A 14,280-nucleotide genomic window follows, 5' to 3' on the forward strand; every position below is an offset into this window, starting at 1 on the left:
GGAACCATCTCCTGTCCAGGGAGATGCTGGAGGGACAACTGTGTTTTTTTTACTGTTTCTGTTAATGTGGGAGGATAACAAACAGGTAACAACCTCTCTCTGTAGCAACAAGCACTCCAACAACTTGGAGAGAGCAGACAGGTCACTTTTGTAACAACTCGTACTAGTGTTTTACTAAAGGGTAATAACTATTACAACTGGGGAGGCTCAGTCAGGTAGTTACAACCTGTAGTTACAGGCACTGAAACTGTTGGTGGGGGGGGGGTGTCTGCTGGGAGCATACAGTAGAGTAGGAACTGCCCGAAACAGAAAGAGCTCTTTCTCTTGTCTGAGTAAGAAAAGTGCAGATATTGTACCTCTCCCCCTCCACACCCCCCCCCCCCCCTCTCTCTCTCTGTGCCCCCGTGGCTGACTGCACCCTAAAAGCACCTTCTGTAGCCAAGCCTGACAGCCTGGGGGGAGGGCAGAATAACATATCTCTCATCTAACTCAACTCCCATGGAATGAGTCTCGAGCCAAGGATGTGAATAACACCCTATGCTCCAAACAGACTGGTCGTCAGACTGGTTTCATGCACTGTAAGTGTGTTTCTTCACAGAAGGGACCAATTTGGGTGAAACTCAATTTAAAACTCAAATTGAAACGCTTTGAAAGTGGACAATCCTGTTTAGTTGGAGTGACAAGGAATGCTGGGGGTCGTTGAAGGGAGGGGACTGAAGGGAACGAGGATTAAAACAGCTGGCTGATGCTGGGAAGTCCCAGAAGCCAACACCTCAGAGAACACTGCGAAGAACCGGAACATCCTCTGAGGTTTTTAGGAAGACTATAGGTAAGAAACACTATACTGCATGCAATTACCCGAACAAATGGCTATGGGAGTGAGCATGCTGGAGAATTTAGTTGCAGTTTTTATTTTAGACTTAATCTTTAAGTAGTGTGCCTTAAGAGCAGGATAAGAGTGTCTTCCCTCTCTGTGGAGGGAGAGAGAACGGAATGCTCTCTATCACAGCCTCCGTGTAGCAACATATATCTGGGGCTTGACTGCCAGTAATGAGTCTACATATTTTGTAGCTAATCGTACAGTGTGCCGTAACTGTCAGTATTTCAGACTGGTCATAATGAAAGTATTTTAGAATGTAGGTAAAGGTGTGTCGGATCCCTATGATATCAGTGAGATTGTAGCCACAGATGACATTGGTTTCATGTGAGTTAGTGATTGTAGGGCTATCTATCTATCCGTATCTGTCTGCCCGCCCAGTCGGAGTAGCATATATTGCCCTTTAAGCAATAAAATTCACAACAACACACAAGCACACAGCTATGAGCTATTATGTATAAACATTACACTGTTCTAATCAGCTGTGAGTAATACAGTCACATGACAACATGAAATGAAGTCACAGCAACAGCTCAAGCTTGAACTACCCTGAAACCCCCAAAAAACCTGTCTGACCACATCAGCCAGGCAAATGGCTTCCCTCCACACACACACACACACACACACACACACACACACACACACACACACACACACACACACACACACACACACACACAAACACCTCTACACCTTGATACAGGTTGTTCATTGAATAGAATGACGTTTAGTTCTATTACATCAAAACATCATCTCTTTCAGTCCATAAATCTGAGATTCCTTTGTGTGTCCACCTCATGGCAAAGTCAGCTACTGTAAACAGCGCTCAGTAGCAACTTGACACTTGGCATTATGTAATGGGCGTGGCACAAAGCACGTCCCTATTCTTAACTGGGTTGTGGGGGTGTTGGGGGAGGGGCAGGCAGGTACAAAAGGCTTAAGAATACCCTCTTGTCCTGCACTCTCTCCACAACTAGAAGGAAGTGACTTCCTCAACACAGGCAGTCAGGTACAGTCGACATTTGTCGGTTTCTATTTAGACTTTTCTTGTTAAAGATATGTGACAAACTTGTAACAAGGTGCGGTGTAACAAGGTGTGGCAAAGACACCGAATATGTCTTCTGGTCTGGTGTAAAAGTCAGAGTGGGACAGAGTGGAAAGGAGTCTGAATATTCTCTCTTCCTCATTTATTTTGGAATATCGCATGAATGCTTTCCTGTTAGCTGTTGTTGCTGAACCCCCGAGGTGACATGAGTAACATGATTACTGAGACTGAGAGATTCCTGAAGATATTAATTATAAGATGCCTCTCACTGTGGCCCAAATATGCTCTACTCTGAAATATATTTCCTGAGACATGCATTGCTGTTAAGACACAATACCTAACTTCCTTTAATCTAATTCCATTGCTAGTTATGTACCCTTAGTTTGCTAGTTATGTACCCTTAGTATAGTTAGTCCTCATATTTAAATTTTAGATTCCTATATGTTTAATGTTTGCACCTTCCTGCCAAAGCAAATTCCTTGTCTGTGCAAACTTTCATGGCGAATAAAACCCATTCTGATTCAGATTCTCAATGTGCATTTCAGAACTTGTTGGCTCTCCATGAAGCAGATAACGTAATTCCCTTGATACAGATTAGTTTGCCTGTGTTTTTCATGGAAACGTCAAAAGGATAAGTACCTTGGCACTCTGACAGGCAGACTTGTCATCATAGTTAAGTATCATCGGGAGACTGTAGGGTCGGGGTGATGTGGCAAAAGTCACATTGGTCACTGATGTTAGAATATCATCATCTCCCGAGGGACCACATGTTTTGCTCTTTATAGACGGGTCTCATGAGCTTCTGGTCCCGACAAGTTTTATGTCCATTTATGTCTCCAGTATATTGAGATATTTTGAATTTCTGAGTCAGTTTATTGTCCTGTGGGAGTTTGTGAGACTGTTTTAACTCAAATGATACTGAAGTGTTTCACCAAACAACCAACATGAATTTATGGGCGGTATTCTGATCTACTGGTATTCTGAAATCCTCAAGTAACCAAGTTAAACAAGTTAAAAGTAACCATTCTGATATTATTATCATCTGAATCTGTATCTGAATTACAAGTAACCTGGTGTCTTCATCTCTGGTCTATTTGCAGTTTTGAAGAGTTGACTGGGTCCAAAAGATGTTCTCCTCAGTTACGCAATACAAAAACCAGCATTACTCCCACATAAAGAAGGACTGTCTGGACAGCAAGAAGCTGTTTGAGGACCCAGAGTTTCCTGTCACCAATGCGTCTCTGTTCTTCAGCAAACCACCTCCAGGCAGAGTGGAGTGGAAGAGGCCTGGGGTGAGACACACGTCAAATATTTAATTTTCAGTCCTCATCCATCTCACTCTTCCCCTTGTGACTCACCAGGAAACACAATCCACTTTTACAAAGAGAAAAGAACACAATACTCATAAAGTATGAACAAAAAGTCCCCCTTTTCTCCTTTGCAGGAGATCAGCGATGATCCTCACCTGTTTGTGGAGGGCATCAGCTCCCACGACCTGAACCAGGGAGTTGTGGGTAACTGCTGGTTTGTGGCGGCCTGTTCCTGCTTGGCTCTGAAGCCAGACCTCTGGCAGAAGGTGAGTCTTTGTCACATTCCTCCATCCTGTCTGAGAGAAAGAGGATGAGATGTAGGTCTGCTTATAGGTTACTTCATCCAGTTCAAACTTAAAAGTAGATATAAATGTACAGAATGTGGTTCCACAGTCCTTTTACTAACTGATTCATTAGTTCCCTTCAAGAATGACCCCAGCTCAGAGAAAAGCAATGTCATACATTGTCATCATATTTCCCATAACTGGCTCATTGCTGTGTTGCAGGTGATTCCTGACTGGAAGGAGCAGGAGTGGGATACCAAACACCCAGAGCGCTATGCTGGCATCTTCCACTTCCAGTTCTGGGTGTTTGGTGAGTGGATGGATGTGGTGGTGGATGACCGACTGCCCACCATCAATGGAGAACTCATCTACTGCCACTCCAACGTCAAAAACGAGTTCTGGAGTGCCCTTCTGGAGAAGGCCTATGCCAAGTTAGTGTGACAGTATACAGTGTAAACATCTCAGCTGTGTCGAGTGTCCTTCCTGTATCCCTTCATGACCTCTGACCTCTCTGAACGCAGACTGTCTGGCTGCTATGAGTCTCTGGATGGAGGTAACACCGGGGACGCCGTGGTGGACTTCAGCGGAGCCGTGGCAGAGACCATCGATCTGGAGAAGGATGCGTTCCACAGCGACAAGGAGAAGCAGGAGAAACTGTTTGAGGACCTGCTGAAAGTCTACGACAGGGACGGGATCATCAGCTGCTCCATAAGGGTTGGTTGAATCCCAGAGCTTGTCCCAAGTGGACCCGCAGCGTACGGGTTGTCCAGCGAGCGAAAGTGACGCCCGACTAACCGTTTGTTGTCCTCACACGGTCAGGCGGCGCGCCATGAGATCGAGATGCGGATGGCGTGTGGGCTGGTGAAGGGTCACGCCTACTCGGTCACAGCGGTGAAGAGGGTACGTTTGGGCGAAGGGCTTCGGGCCTACTTCAAGAACGAGACCATGCCCCTGATCCGCATGAGAAACCCCTGGGGCAAGACTGAGTGGAACGGAGCCTGGAGCGACAGGTGAGGAGCAGGACGCCATTTCTCCTCTCTGCTCAGAGTTTGAAACATTTAGACATCAGCGCCATGTCAGAAGAACTTTCCGGAAGACCTTTCCGTGTCTTTTTCCACTCCAACTCCCCCATCTCTTCTCTGTCTAGCTCAGCAGAATGGGAGAAGGTTGGTAGCATGGAGAGAAACTCACTCGGCATCACTGTGAAGGATGATGGGGAGTTTTGGTGAGCGTCAACAGAACTTGAATTCAATGTATTATGTGTTAATGTGTTTCTGATGTGCGGCGGGAACGTGTCATGAATCATTTGTGGATGTGTGTGTGTGTGTGTGTGTTTGTAGGATGTTGTTCGCAGACTGGTGTAAGTACTTCTCAGAGACAGACGTATGTCGCCTCATAAACACCTCGCTGATCAGCATCGACAAGACGTGGAACGAGGTGGTGCATTTAGGCAGCTGGACCAAACACGTGGAGCCACTGAAGAATCGATGTGGTGGCTGCATGAACCACAAACAGACCTTCCTGCAGAACCCACAGGTACCAGCCAGTCCCACACTACTGGGGTTCTTATCTGCACACATGAGAGCTGCCATTCCAGGCTTGTTTAACTCCTGACCAGGACTGTGTATATATTTGACGTCATGGTAGCATGTTGTTAGAAGTGCTGTCCAAAGTGCTTCATGGTAGACATATCTTTGTTCTCTTGCTGCAGTATGTGTTTGACGTGACCAAGGAGATGGATGAGGTCTTGGTCTCCCTGCAGCAGAGAGACATGAAGATCCACAGGATGATCGGACAAGGAGAGAACCTCACCATTGGCTTTGCCATATTCCAGGTGGGTCAGGGGGACAGCAGAGACGGTGAAACTGTACTGAACAGCAGCAGGACTGGGAGGAAGGCTTGGCCAGCGAGTCGTCTACAGACAGGGTGTTTGTCTGGGGCGGGGGGCGTCACTCCAAGGTCAGATTATTTTAGGGAGCCCTTTGGGCTCCATACTTGGCTTTCCCCCTCAGTCAAAGAATTTGGCCAAATCAATGGAATCTCACTTTTCTCCTGTTGGACAAACAGCAGATCAGTCAGTGGGTGTTTACTCAAAGGAATAGACCTTACAGTTCACTTCAGGGACAAGAATAATCATTTCAACAAGAACACAAATAATCTGATTAAAATTTGACATCAACAAGCTGAACAAACACCATATACTCCAAAGTAATTGTCAAGGACAACGTACATTGCTCAAGCATGATTTAAAGTTCCAAACATAAACGTTTCACTTTGTTTGATTTATAGGTGGAACTCAACAGGAAGTACCGCATGCATGACATCATCACCCAGCAGATCGTGGACACGTCAGCATTCATCAACGCTCGTACGGTGTTCAGGAGGTGCATGCTGCCCAAGGGCCGTTACATCATCTTCCCCACCACCTTCAAGCCAGAGACACTGGGAGAGTACATGCTGCGTGTTTTCACCGACACAGATTCCGGATGCAGGTACCAGAGTTGAGGGGACACAGCTGGGTGTTTTATCGCCAACTCCACTCATCTTTCCATTGTTCAAGCAGTGATGCATGTATGTTGTGGGCCTCTGACTTTACCCTCCCTCTTTGTACTTGTTTCATCCCTCTTTCACGCCTATCCCCATCGCCTCACCTCCCCACCCCGGCCATCTTACCCCCCCACCACAACCCTCTCCCCCCCTCACCCATGCCTCCTCACCCCCTCTCACCCCCTCACCCATGCCTCCTCACCCCCTCTCACCCCCTCTCACCCTGTCCCTCACAGAGAGCTGACGGAGGACAAGCCAAAGGTGAAGTGCTGGAGTCCGTTCCTGGGCTACCCTCAGGCTGTGTCCCATGTCTACATCCACAAAGCTGCGGGGCTGGAGAACCAGGACAGCACCGGAGGTAGGAGACTGACTGAAAGACTGACAGACTGTCAGACTACCTAATAATCTGTCTGTTCATCAGAATTGTAGCTTATCAGTTATCCAACCCATTAAACAAAATTTCTAACAAACTAAACATAATGGTCAACCACAGATAAATAAGCTATTTACCAACTTACCAGTGCTCTTGTGTCACAGAAGTCTATCTATTTGTCTCCACGGCCATCCCACACCTTATACACTACAGGTGCAGACCCCTATCTGGTCATCTCCTGTGAGGGCTCCTCAGTGCAGTCTACAGTTCAGAAGGACACCTTGGAGCCCAAGTTCAAGACCAGCGCCATCTTCTACAGGAAGACCCCCAGGAAGCCAGTCACTGTGGAGGTGAGATGCCGCATTCAAGCGTTGACTTATCTGTTGATGGTTCAGAACTCAGTCAAAAAGTAGAGTCTACAGCAGCTGTCATCACACTGTCGCCTGCTCATCTCCCTGTCCAGGTGTGGAACAGCAATGCTGTGCAGGACCAGTTCATGGGCCAGGTGGTTCTGACCGGCTCGGTCACCGACTCCACCGCGCCCCAGAAGGTCCAGCTGAGGAAAAGGGGCCGGAAGATGGACGACGAGATGCCTGGCTCCATCAGCCTGCGTATAGCCACCGCCTCCAAGCTCACTGATCTGTGACCTCCCACTGTGGTCAGGTGACCAGGAAGTCATTTGCACAGCTCTTAAAACCAACAAAAATATATAGACAGTAGGTCATCACTACAATATGGAAATCTACCAGCCTGACCACCAAAAACAACATGTAACCACAAAGACTACTGTTGCTGGCGACCAACGATGCACCTTCATGCTATCTGGATTACATTGTATACTGTGTATGGCTATAATTTTTGCTTTTTTCATATCTGATCAAATACAACAATATTTTGAATGATGTATACGCTCCTGTGATATGTGAAAAAACCTGATGTGTTAGAATGATATTGTTTCAAATTCCTCACTGCCTACATGAACACATTCCAGGAAGGAGTATTTCTGAGTCATTACTTTTTGAATGTCCCGTATGCAATATAATGTCCTTATTACCATAACAGTGATTCTTATCTCCCAGCATTATTAAATAGATCATACTGTAATCGACAATAATCCTATTATGGTAATAATGTGTGTTATTCACAGCACATGTATGAACGTTACAGCACTAAATGTGTTATTTTAGCAAGGTTACCAAGATGTAAAAATGTGATTTATACTTCCTTAATACAGCATTAAAGTTAAAAGTGTCCATGAGAAGGAGACTGTGTTGCTGTCAAGGCCGTAGCCATGGAGACAATATTGGGTGGGACGAATTACATTTTTTATGATAATTTCGGACAGTGTGCGTGGTTGCCTGTCGTAGCGTAGCACATTTATATTTTTATATCAATATATTGGGGGGGGGGACAAAATATATTATGATTACGGCCTTGGTTGCTGTTGAATTACAATTCAAGTTCCAAGAGTGTGTGGGCACACGGCGCCCCCTAGTGGCTGCTGTACTTCATGGCTTCCTTTGCTGCTAACTCCTTGGCTAACTTCAGGCAGGAATCCTGAGGGAGACTGCTGCGATGGTCAGTACCAGGCCTGAGTGATTGGGTCATGGAGACCCCTGTTCTGGAAATACAAAATACATACAAATATTAATGTGAATCTGAATCAACATGCACCAATGCTAGCATTTTCTATATTTCATAATTACCATTTGTTAACAAACAAGTATTCATTACTTCAATTAGCTCATTGTTTCTGCCTTAAAATATTACATTGTTTAAATTAGTAAGCTGTGTCATCAGCTGTTGGTCACAGTGACCTGTACCTGGAGGAGCTACTTGGATGAAATTATCTTACATTTTTATATTTAATATCTGTATATGTTTATTGTATGCACCTTCCTGCCGCAGTAAATTCCTTGTTTGTGTGAACTTACATGGCGATTAAAGCTCCTTCTGATTCTAATGAACCTTAACGTGCATCTCCAGCTGCTGAGGAAGTCCCTGATATCTGGGTGGAGCCTCAGCATCTCCATGATGCCTTCCTTCCAAAACAAGCACTCGTCAGGTTGGTTTAGGGATAGCGTGTGTGTTCACATTTTGAGGAAACTTTCTCCTTTCTAAGTAGCTAGGAGGAGTGACAAGTGAAGCTATATGTTGTTTCAGGGAGAGCACACGAGGACACCTGAACTGCTGGATGATGTTTGAACTTCCCAGAGGTCAAGTCCAGTCTGGTGGGGTGGGAGTCAGGTGGCTGAGCGGTGAGGTAGTCGGACTAGTAATCCGAAGGTTGCCAGTTCAATTCCCGGTCATGCCAACTGACGTTGTGTCCTTGGGCAAGGCACTTCACCCTACTTGCCTCGGGGGAATGTCCCTGTACTTACTGTAAGTCGCTCTGGATAAGAGCGTCTGCTAAATGACTAAAATGTAAAAAAATGTTTGCTCAACACCTCAGACCACACTGTGGAGAACTGGCATGTCCTCTGAGGTTTTGTGGAGACTGACACAGAACCATGTTACTGTGAGAGATTGCTTTTCTGAAGAAGTTAGTCAGGACATTTTTTATTAGTTTGAGACTTTATCTTAGTGCATCATGCCTCAATAAAAGGATCAAAGCCTCCGCGTAACAACATGCATCTGGGCTTAACTGCCCTAACTGAAACCACATATTTTGAAGCTGTTCATACTGCTAGTAGTAGTGATAAAGTAAAAAAATATCTCTGACTTTTCACAATTCAGTTACTCAGGTGAGTAGACAAAGCTATACTGGATGCCTATTAAGGTATAGAACAATACATTACAATCAGATCAAATTTGTTGAACTAAATCATAAACCAAAATAACCTGTTGGACGACATCTTCAATACTAGGAATAGATTTGCTCCCAAGATAATCACACACATGATAAACTTCTGAAGATCCTCCTCCTCTCACACACTCTCAGAAGGAAGCAGATACACAACACTACCAGTCAGGTACAGTCGACTTTTCTACTTCTACTTCTACTTTTCTTTGTAAACGTTTTTTGACAAATTCATAACAAGTTCTTGTATTTATAGCATAGTGTGACAGAGTGGAAAGAAGTAAATATTGCTCAAATATTTTTTTATATAACTTGTCCATAGTCTGTTTATTTGTAAATATTTTTTTTTCAATCAGTTTGTTGTCCTCTAGGATATAAAATTATTTCTGTCATGTAGTCTGGAAATATGTATGCATTTTTTTAACATGAAATGTGATAAGTAGCCACTCTGACATATGAATTTCTGTCTAAAAACCTCACGTCTTCCTTTCAGCTCAGTTTGCGGTTTCAAGAGGTTTCTGTGAGAGAAAAAAATGACCTCTCCGGCTACTCACTATAAAAAACAGCATTACTCCCACCTAAAGAAGGACTGCCTAGACAACAAGAAGCTGTTTGAGGACCCAGAGTTTCCTGTCACCAATGCGTCTCTGTTCTACAATAATTCACCTCATGGTCGTGTTGTGTGGAAGAGACCTGGGGTGAGACACCCAACCTTTTTTTATCCTCATCCTCACTCCCTAATTCTTGGGATTTACCGGTAGCGCCCAAGTTCTTTCAATTCATTCATTTTACAAAGAGAAATTTAAACGATTGCGTCAAGCCATCCATGCACACAAGATCTAAGATGTACGCTCCACAGTCAACTGTTGCTCGGATGACATGTCAGCCTTTGTTTGTTTTGTTTTAATAGGCGTAGTAGCGTTACAAAGGTGAATATCTGAGGTTTGGCCTTAACACTGTGCTGCATGAGTCATGGGTGGATTCTTAGAAATCATGAGGAAGAATCACTGTGTTCCATTGCACAATGAATGGCATTGCCAGAGGGCCTCAATGTTTTCAGTAGAATTTGCGACCGTTGTTTCAATCGTTGATCACTTCTGAAAAATGTAGTGGGGAGTATTCCAGAAAGAATGTGTGACATACCTGGTTCAAAGATTGAACTGAAGGAAGAAAGGAGAATCTGACAAGGCATTACATAAAAACACATTTTTCTAATCAAACTGAATCCATCTTTCCCTCTTGAAATTCCTCTTTTTCCTTTGCAGGAGATCAGCGATGATCCTCACCTGTTTGTGGAGGGCATCAGCTCCCACGACCTGAACCAGGGAGATCTGGGTAACTGCTGGTTTGTGGCGGCCTGTTCCTGCTTGGCTCTGAAGCCAGACCTCTGGCCAAAGGTGAATCTTTCTGCTCATGTTCCTCCATTCTGCCTGAGCCTTAGATGAGGGTAACAAGTGGGTCTGCTGAAGATAATTCACCTTAACGCAGGTGTCAGCAAGGATATTAGATTTTCTTTTCTAAGCAATTTCTTTGTCTTATCACTGTGTTGCAGGTGATTCCTGACTGGAAGGAGCAGGAGTGGGATACCAAACACCCAGAGCGCTATGCTGGCATCTTCCACTTCCAGTTCTGGGTGTTTGGTGAGTGGATGGATGTGGTGGTGGATGACCAACTGCCCACCATCGATGGAAAACTCATCTACTGCCACTCCAACGTCAAAAACGAGTTCTGGAGTGCCCTTCTGGAGAAGGCTTATGCCAAGTTAGTGTGACAGTAGATCGTGTAATATCTGTGTCGAGTGTCCTTCCCGTACCCCTTCATGACCTCTGACCTCTCTGAACGCAGACTGTCTGGCTGCTATGAGTCTCTGGACGGAGGCAACACGGCGGACGCCGTGGTGGACTTCAGCGGAGCCGTGGCGGAGACCATCGATCTGGAGACAGACTTCCACAGCGACAAGAAAAAGCAGGATAAACTGTTCCGGGACCTGCTGAGAGTCTACAACCGGGATGGTATCATCTGTAGCTCCATAAAGGTTCTTTGAATCTCAGAGCTCTCCTCAAGTTAACCCAAACCACGGACTGAGTCATCCAGTTAGGGAAACAGCCCCTCTGACTGACAGTTTGCTGTGCTTGTCTCTCCACTAGGCAGCAAGTCATGAAATTGAAGCGAGGATGTCTTGCAGGCTGGTGAAGGGTCATGCCTACGCAGTGACTGCGATGAAGAAGGTGCATTTGGAAAAAGAGGGCCAGGCCGTTCCCCTGATCCGCATGAGAAACCCCTGGGGCAGGACCGAGTGGAACGGAGCCTGGAGCGACAGGTGAGGATGAGGAGCAAGATGGCATTCAGCGTCAGAAATGTAGGCCACAAATCTCCTTTCTCCTTTAGAATCCTTCCCAGTCAAACCCTCCACTCCCATATCTCTGTTTAGCTCAGCAGAATGGAAGAATGTTGGAAGCGTGGAGAGAAACAAGCTCGGCATCACTGTACAGGATGATGGGGAGTTTTGGTGAGTGTCAACAGAACATTGTCATTTGGGGATGTTTGGCATTTTTGGTTGAGGAATTAAAGTCACAGCTGCTAATATCTCAACCGTAAAGTTCGTCGGCGCATCTCTTTGATGATGTTCGAATGATTTTCTAATGTGTGAGTAAATGTGGCGTTAATCATTTGTACGTTTTGTGTGTGTTGGTAGGATGTCGTTCGCTGACTGGTGTAAGTACTTCACATTCGCAGATGTGTGTCACGTCATCAACACCTCCTTGGACGGTATCGACAAGACATGGAAGGAGGTGGTGCATTTTGGTAGCTGGACCAAACACGCGGAGCCACTGAAGAATCGATGTGGTGGCTGCATAAACAACAAACAGACCTTCTTGCAGAACCCACAGGTACCAGCCCCACCCACTCCATCAACACGTTCAACTGGCGGTCAGATCTGTGGACACAAGAGAGCTGCCATAGACGAGCCAGTTTAACTCCTGAGTCACAAGACTCTTTTCAAGAGCAACTCTTGATCAAGGCTGTGTTCACATTAGACGTCATGGTAGCATGTTGTTAGTAGTGCTGTCCAAAGTGCTTCATGGTAGACTTTGTGGTAGACTTTGTTCTCTTGTTGCAGTACAAGTTGGACGTGACCGAGGAGATGGCTAAGGTCCGGATCTCCCTGCAGCAGAGAGACATGAAGATCCACAGGATGATCGGCCAAGGAGAGAACCTCAGCATCGGCTTTACCATCCTCAAGGTGGGTCAGGGGGACAGCAGAGACGGTGAAACTGTACTGAACAGCAGCAGGACTGGGAGGAAGGCTTGGCCAGCGAGTCGTCTACAGACAGGGTGTTTGTCTGGGGCGGGGGGCGTCACTCCAAGGTCAGATTATTTTAGGGAGCCCTTTGGGCTCCATACTTGGCTTTCCCCCTCAGTCAAAGAATTTGGCCAAATCAATGGAATCTCACTTTTGGGTGTTTACACAAAGATGCAGACCTTACTGGAACAAGAATTACCATTTCAATAAGAACACTAATCACACTTGATATATTTTGGATGTCAGAAAGCTAAACAAACACCATAGTCTGCATATCTATTTCAAATATTTATGTGATTTAATCACATTACTGTTTGTGTTCTTTTTAAGATGGAACGCAACAGGAAACATCGCATACATCACTTCACCCCCGAGGAAAACGTGGACAGGTCAGAGTTCATCAAAGTTCGTACGGTGTTCAGGAGGTGCATGTTGCCCAAGGGTCGTTACGTCATCATCCCCTCCACCTTCAAGCCAGAGAAACTGGGAGACTTCATGCTACGTGTTTTCACTGACACAGAGTCAGGATGCAGGTACAGACAGCTCCCATTTATTCATTATTCCAAGGTTCACACAAAGACCTACATTGTTCTTTGTGGGCCTATTTCAATGAGATTGGCTGACATAACTGCCTGTACTTGTTTATGTTCGCCTACCTCCCATCTCTCTATCTTTCTATCTTTCTCTCTATCGTTCTCTCTATCTTTCTCTCTATCTTTCTCTCTATCTTTCTCTCTATCTCTCCCACTCTCTCTCTCTCTCTCTCTCTCTCTCTCTCTCTCTCTCTCTCTCTCTCTCTCTCTCTCTCTCTCTCTCCCACTCTCTCTCACTCTCTCTCGCTCGCTCTCTCTCTCTCTCTCTCTCTCTCTCTCTCTCTCTCTCTCTCCCTCTCTCTCAGAGAGCTGCTGGAGCCTGTCGTAAGGAATTAGAACACTCAACATCGAAGAACGTTTGGAACTGAATCGTGTTCTGAACTGTAGATAATCAGCTGTCTCTGTTAAGTTCTCTCTTGCTCTCTGTGGGTATACTATGACATTTCTGAGTCTCTTCAGGATTCGCTTTGGGTTTAGCATCAGTTCAACATTTTATTACCCCGATAATCTAATCATTATCGTGTCATGTTATTATTAGCTTTTATTAAATCCACAATTTAATTCTGATTGAGCTTTTTGAGGGTCTGCTAAGTGTTCTCAAGAATGATTGCCTTTCTCACCCATGTGATGATTGATTTATTGTCATTGTGTCAAAAGTCTGTACGCAGTGGGATCCTTGGGCTGCTGGCTAACGAGACACTAACACGCTTCCCAAGGCTCTGCCTTAACAGACGTGAACACATGGTACAACTCTATATAGGGCCTGGGGTCTCGATGATCAGAGGGATGACCAGATGCCTGCGTCATTCACCTGCGTCTGGTCACCTCTAATCTCCCTGACATGTGACCTGTGTGAAACTACTCCCCCTTCTGACAGTATGCAGAGCAGCTCATCTCTGTAGTAAGGCTGTGTCTTTGGTTTCCTCATCACACATAGGTGGGAGGAGTTTACAAAGCAGTGATACATACCTTTTAACTGCTCTTTTACCCCAGCTGTAAATACTGTAATGTTCTCATTCCAATACTGGTGCTTTTTATTTTGAAAGATTATTAAATGGATGAACTGACAATGTTCTGATTATGGTAATGGTTTGTGTCATTCTTTGAAGAAAAGTCTTTTAAAAATAAAAACATTGTCCACACCTAC

The 14,280-nt window shown here is 45.3% G+C and overlaps 2 protein-coding genes across 3 annotated transcripts; both read left to right on the plus strand.

Moving 5' to 3' along the window:
• The first annotated feature begins 537 nt into the window (after nucleotides 1-537).
• LOC134040014 (calpain-5-like) lies at nucleotides 538-7,693 on the plus strand. 2 transcript variants are annotated; one of them, XM_062486234.1, is made up of 13 exons: nucleotides 538-829; nucleotides 3,024-3,214; nucleotides 3,367-3,498; nucleotides 3,739-3,947; nucleotides 4,038-4,230; nucleotides 4,336-4,526; nucleotides 4,664-4,741; nucleotides 4,857-5,052; nucleotides 5,228-5,350; nucleotides 5,806-6,008; nucleotides 6,300-6,421; nucleotides 6,650-6,786; nucleotides 6,900-7,693. In XM_062486234.1, the coding sequence occupies exons 2-13, from the start codon at nucleotides 3,050-3,052 to the stop codon at nucleotides 7,080-7,082; spliced, it is 1,932 nt and encodes a 643-aa protein (XP_062342218.1). In that variant the 5' UTR covers nucleotides 538-829; nucleotides 3,024-3,049; the 3' UTR covers nucleotides 7,083-7,693. The 2 variants fall into 2 exon arrangements, with proteins under 2 accessions (XP_062342218.1, XP_062342217.1); XM_062486233.1 differs by lacking the exon at nucleotides 538-829 and adding an exon at nucleotides 1,775-1,886 and having other exon boundaries at nucleotides 3,023-3,214.
• Nucleotides 7,694-9,337: 1,644 nt separating this feature from the next.
• Nucleotides 9,338-14,216, plus strand: LOC134040016 (calpain-5-like). Its single transcript, XM_062486238.1, has 11 exons — nucleotides 9,338-9,408; nucleotides 9,730-9,934; nucleotides 10,502-10,633; nucleotides 10,789-10,997; nucleotides 11,082-11,271; nucleotides 11,384-11,556; nucleotides 11,668-11,745; nucleotides 11,932-12,127; nucleotides 12,358-12,480; nucleotides 12,871-13,073; nucleotides 13,439-14,216. Exons 2-11 carry the CDS (start codon nucleotides 9,770-9,772, stop codon nucleotides 13,467-13,469), a joined length of 1,500 nt encoding a protein of 499 aa, XP_062342222.1. The 5' UTR covers nucleotides 9,338-9,408; nucleotides 9,730-9,769; the 3' UTR covers nucleotides 13,470-14,216.
• Nucleotides 14,217-14,280: the final 64 nt, after the last annotated feature.

Source organism: Osmerus eperlanus, chromosome 19, assembly GCF_963692335.1.
Source record: "Osmerus eperlanus chromosome 19, fOsmEpe2.1, whole genome shotgun sequence".
Classification (NCBI taxonomy): domain Eukaryota; kingdom Metazoa; phylum Chordata; class Actinopteri; order Osmeriformes; family Osmeridae; genus Osmerus; species Osmerus eperlanus.

What these genes read in the sequence shown, in the direction of transcription:
- LOC134040014 (XM_062486234.1), top strand. Translation starts at nt 3,050, where the DNA reads ATGTTCTCCTCAGTTACGCAATACAAAAACCAGCATTACTCCCACATA. An exon ending in GACACAGATTCCGGATGCAG is followed by an intron (nt 6,009 to 6,299) that starts GTACCAGAGTTG and finishes TGTCCCTCACAG; the next exon opens with AGAGCTGACGGAGGACAAGC. An exon ending in GAACCAGGACAGCACCGGAG is followed by an intron (nt 6,422 to 6,649) that starts GTAGGAGACTGA and finishes TATACACTACAG; the next exon opens with GTGCAGACCCCTATCTGGTC.
- LOC134040016 (XM_062486238.1), top strand. Translation starts at nt 9,770, where the DNA reads ATGACCTCTCCGGCTACTCACTATAAAAAACAGCATTACTCCCACCTA. An exon ending in TTGTGTGGAAGAGACCTGGG is followed by an intron (nt 9,935 to 10,501) that starts GTGAGACACCCA and finishes TTTCCTTTGCAG; the next exon opens with GAGATCAGCGATGATCCTCA. An exon ending in AACGGAGCCTGGAGCGACAG is followed by an intron (nt 11,557 to 11,667) that starts GTGAGGATGAGG and finishes ATCTCTGTTTAG; the next exon opens with CTCAGCAGAATGGAAGAATG.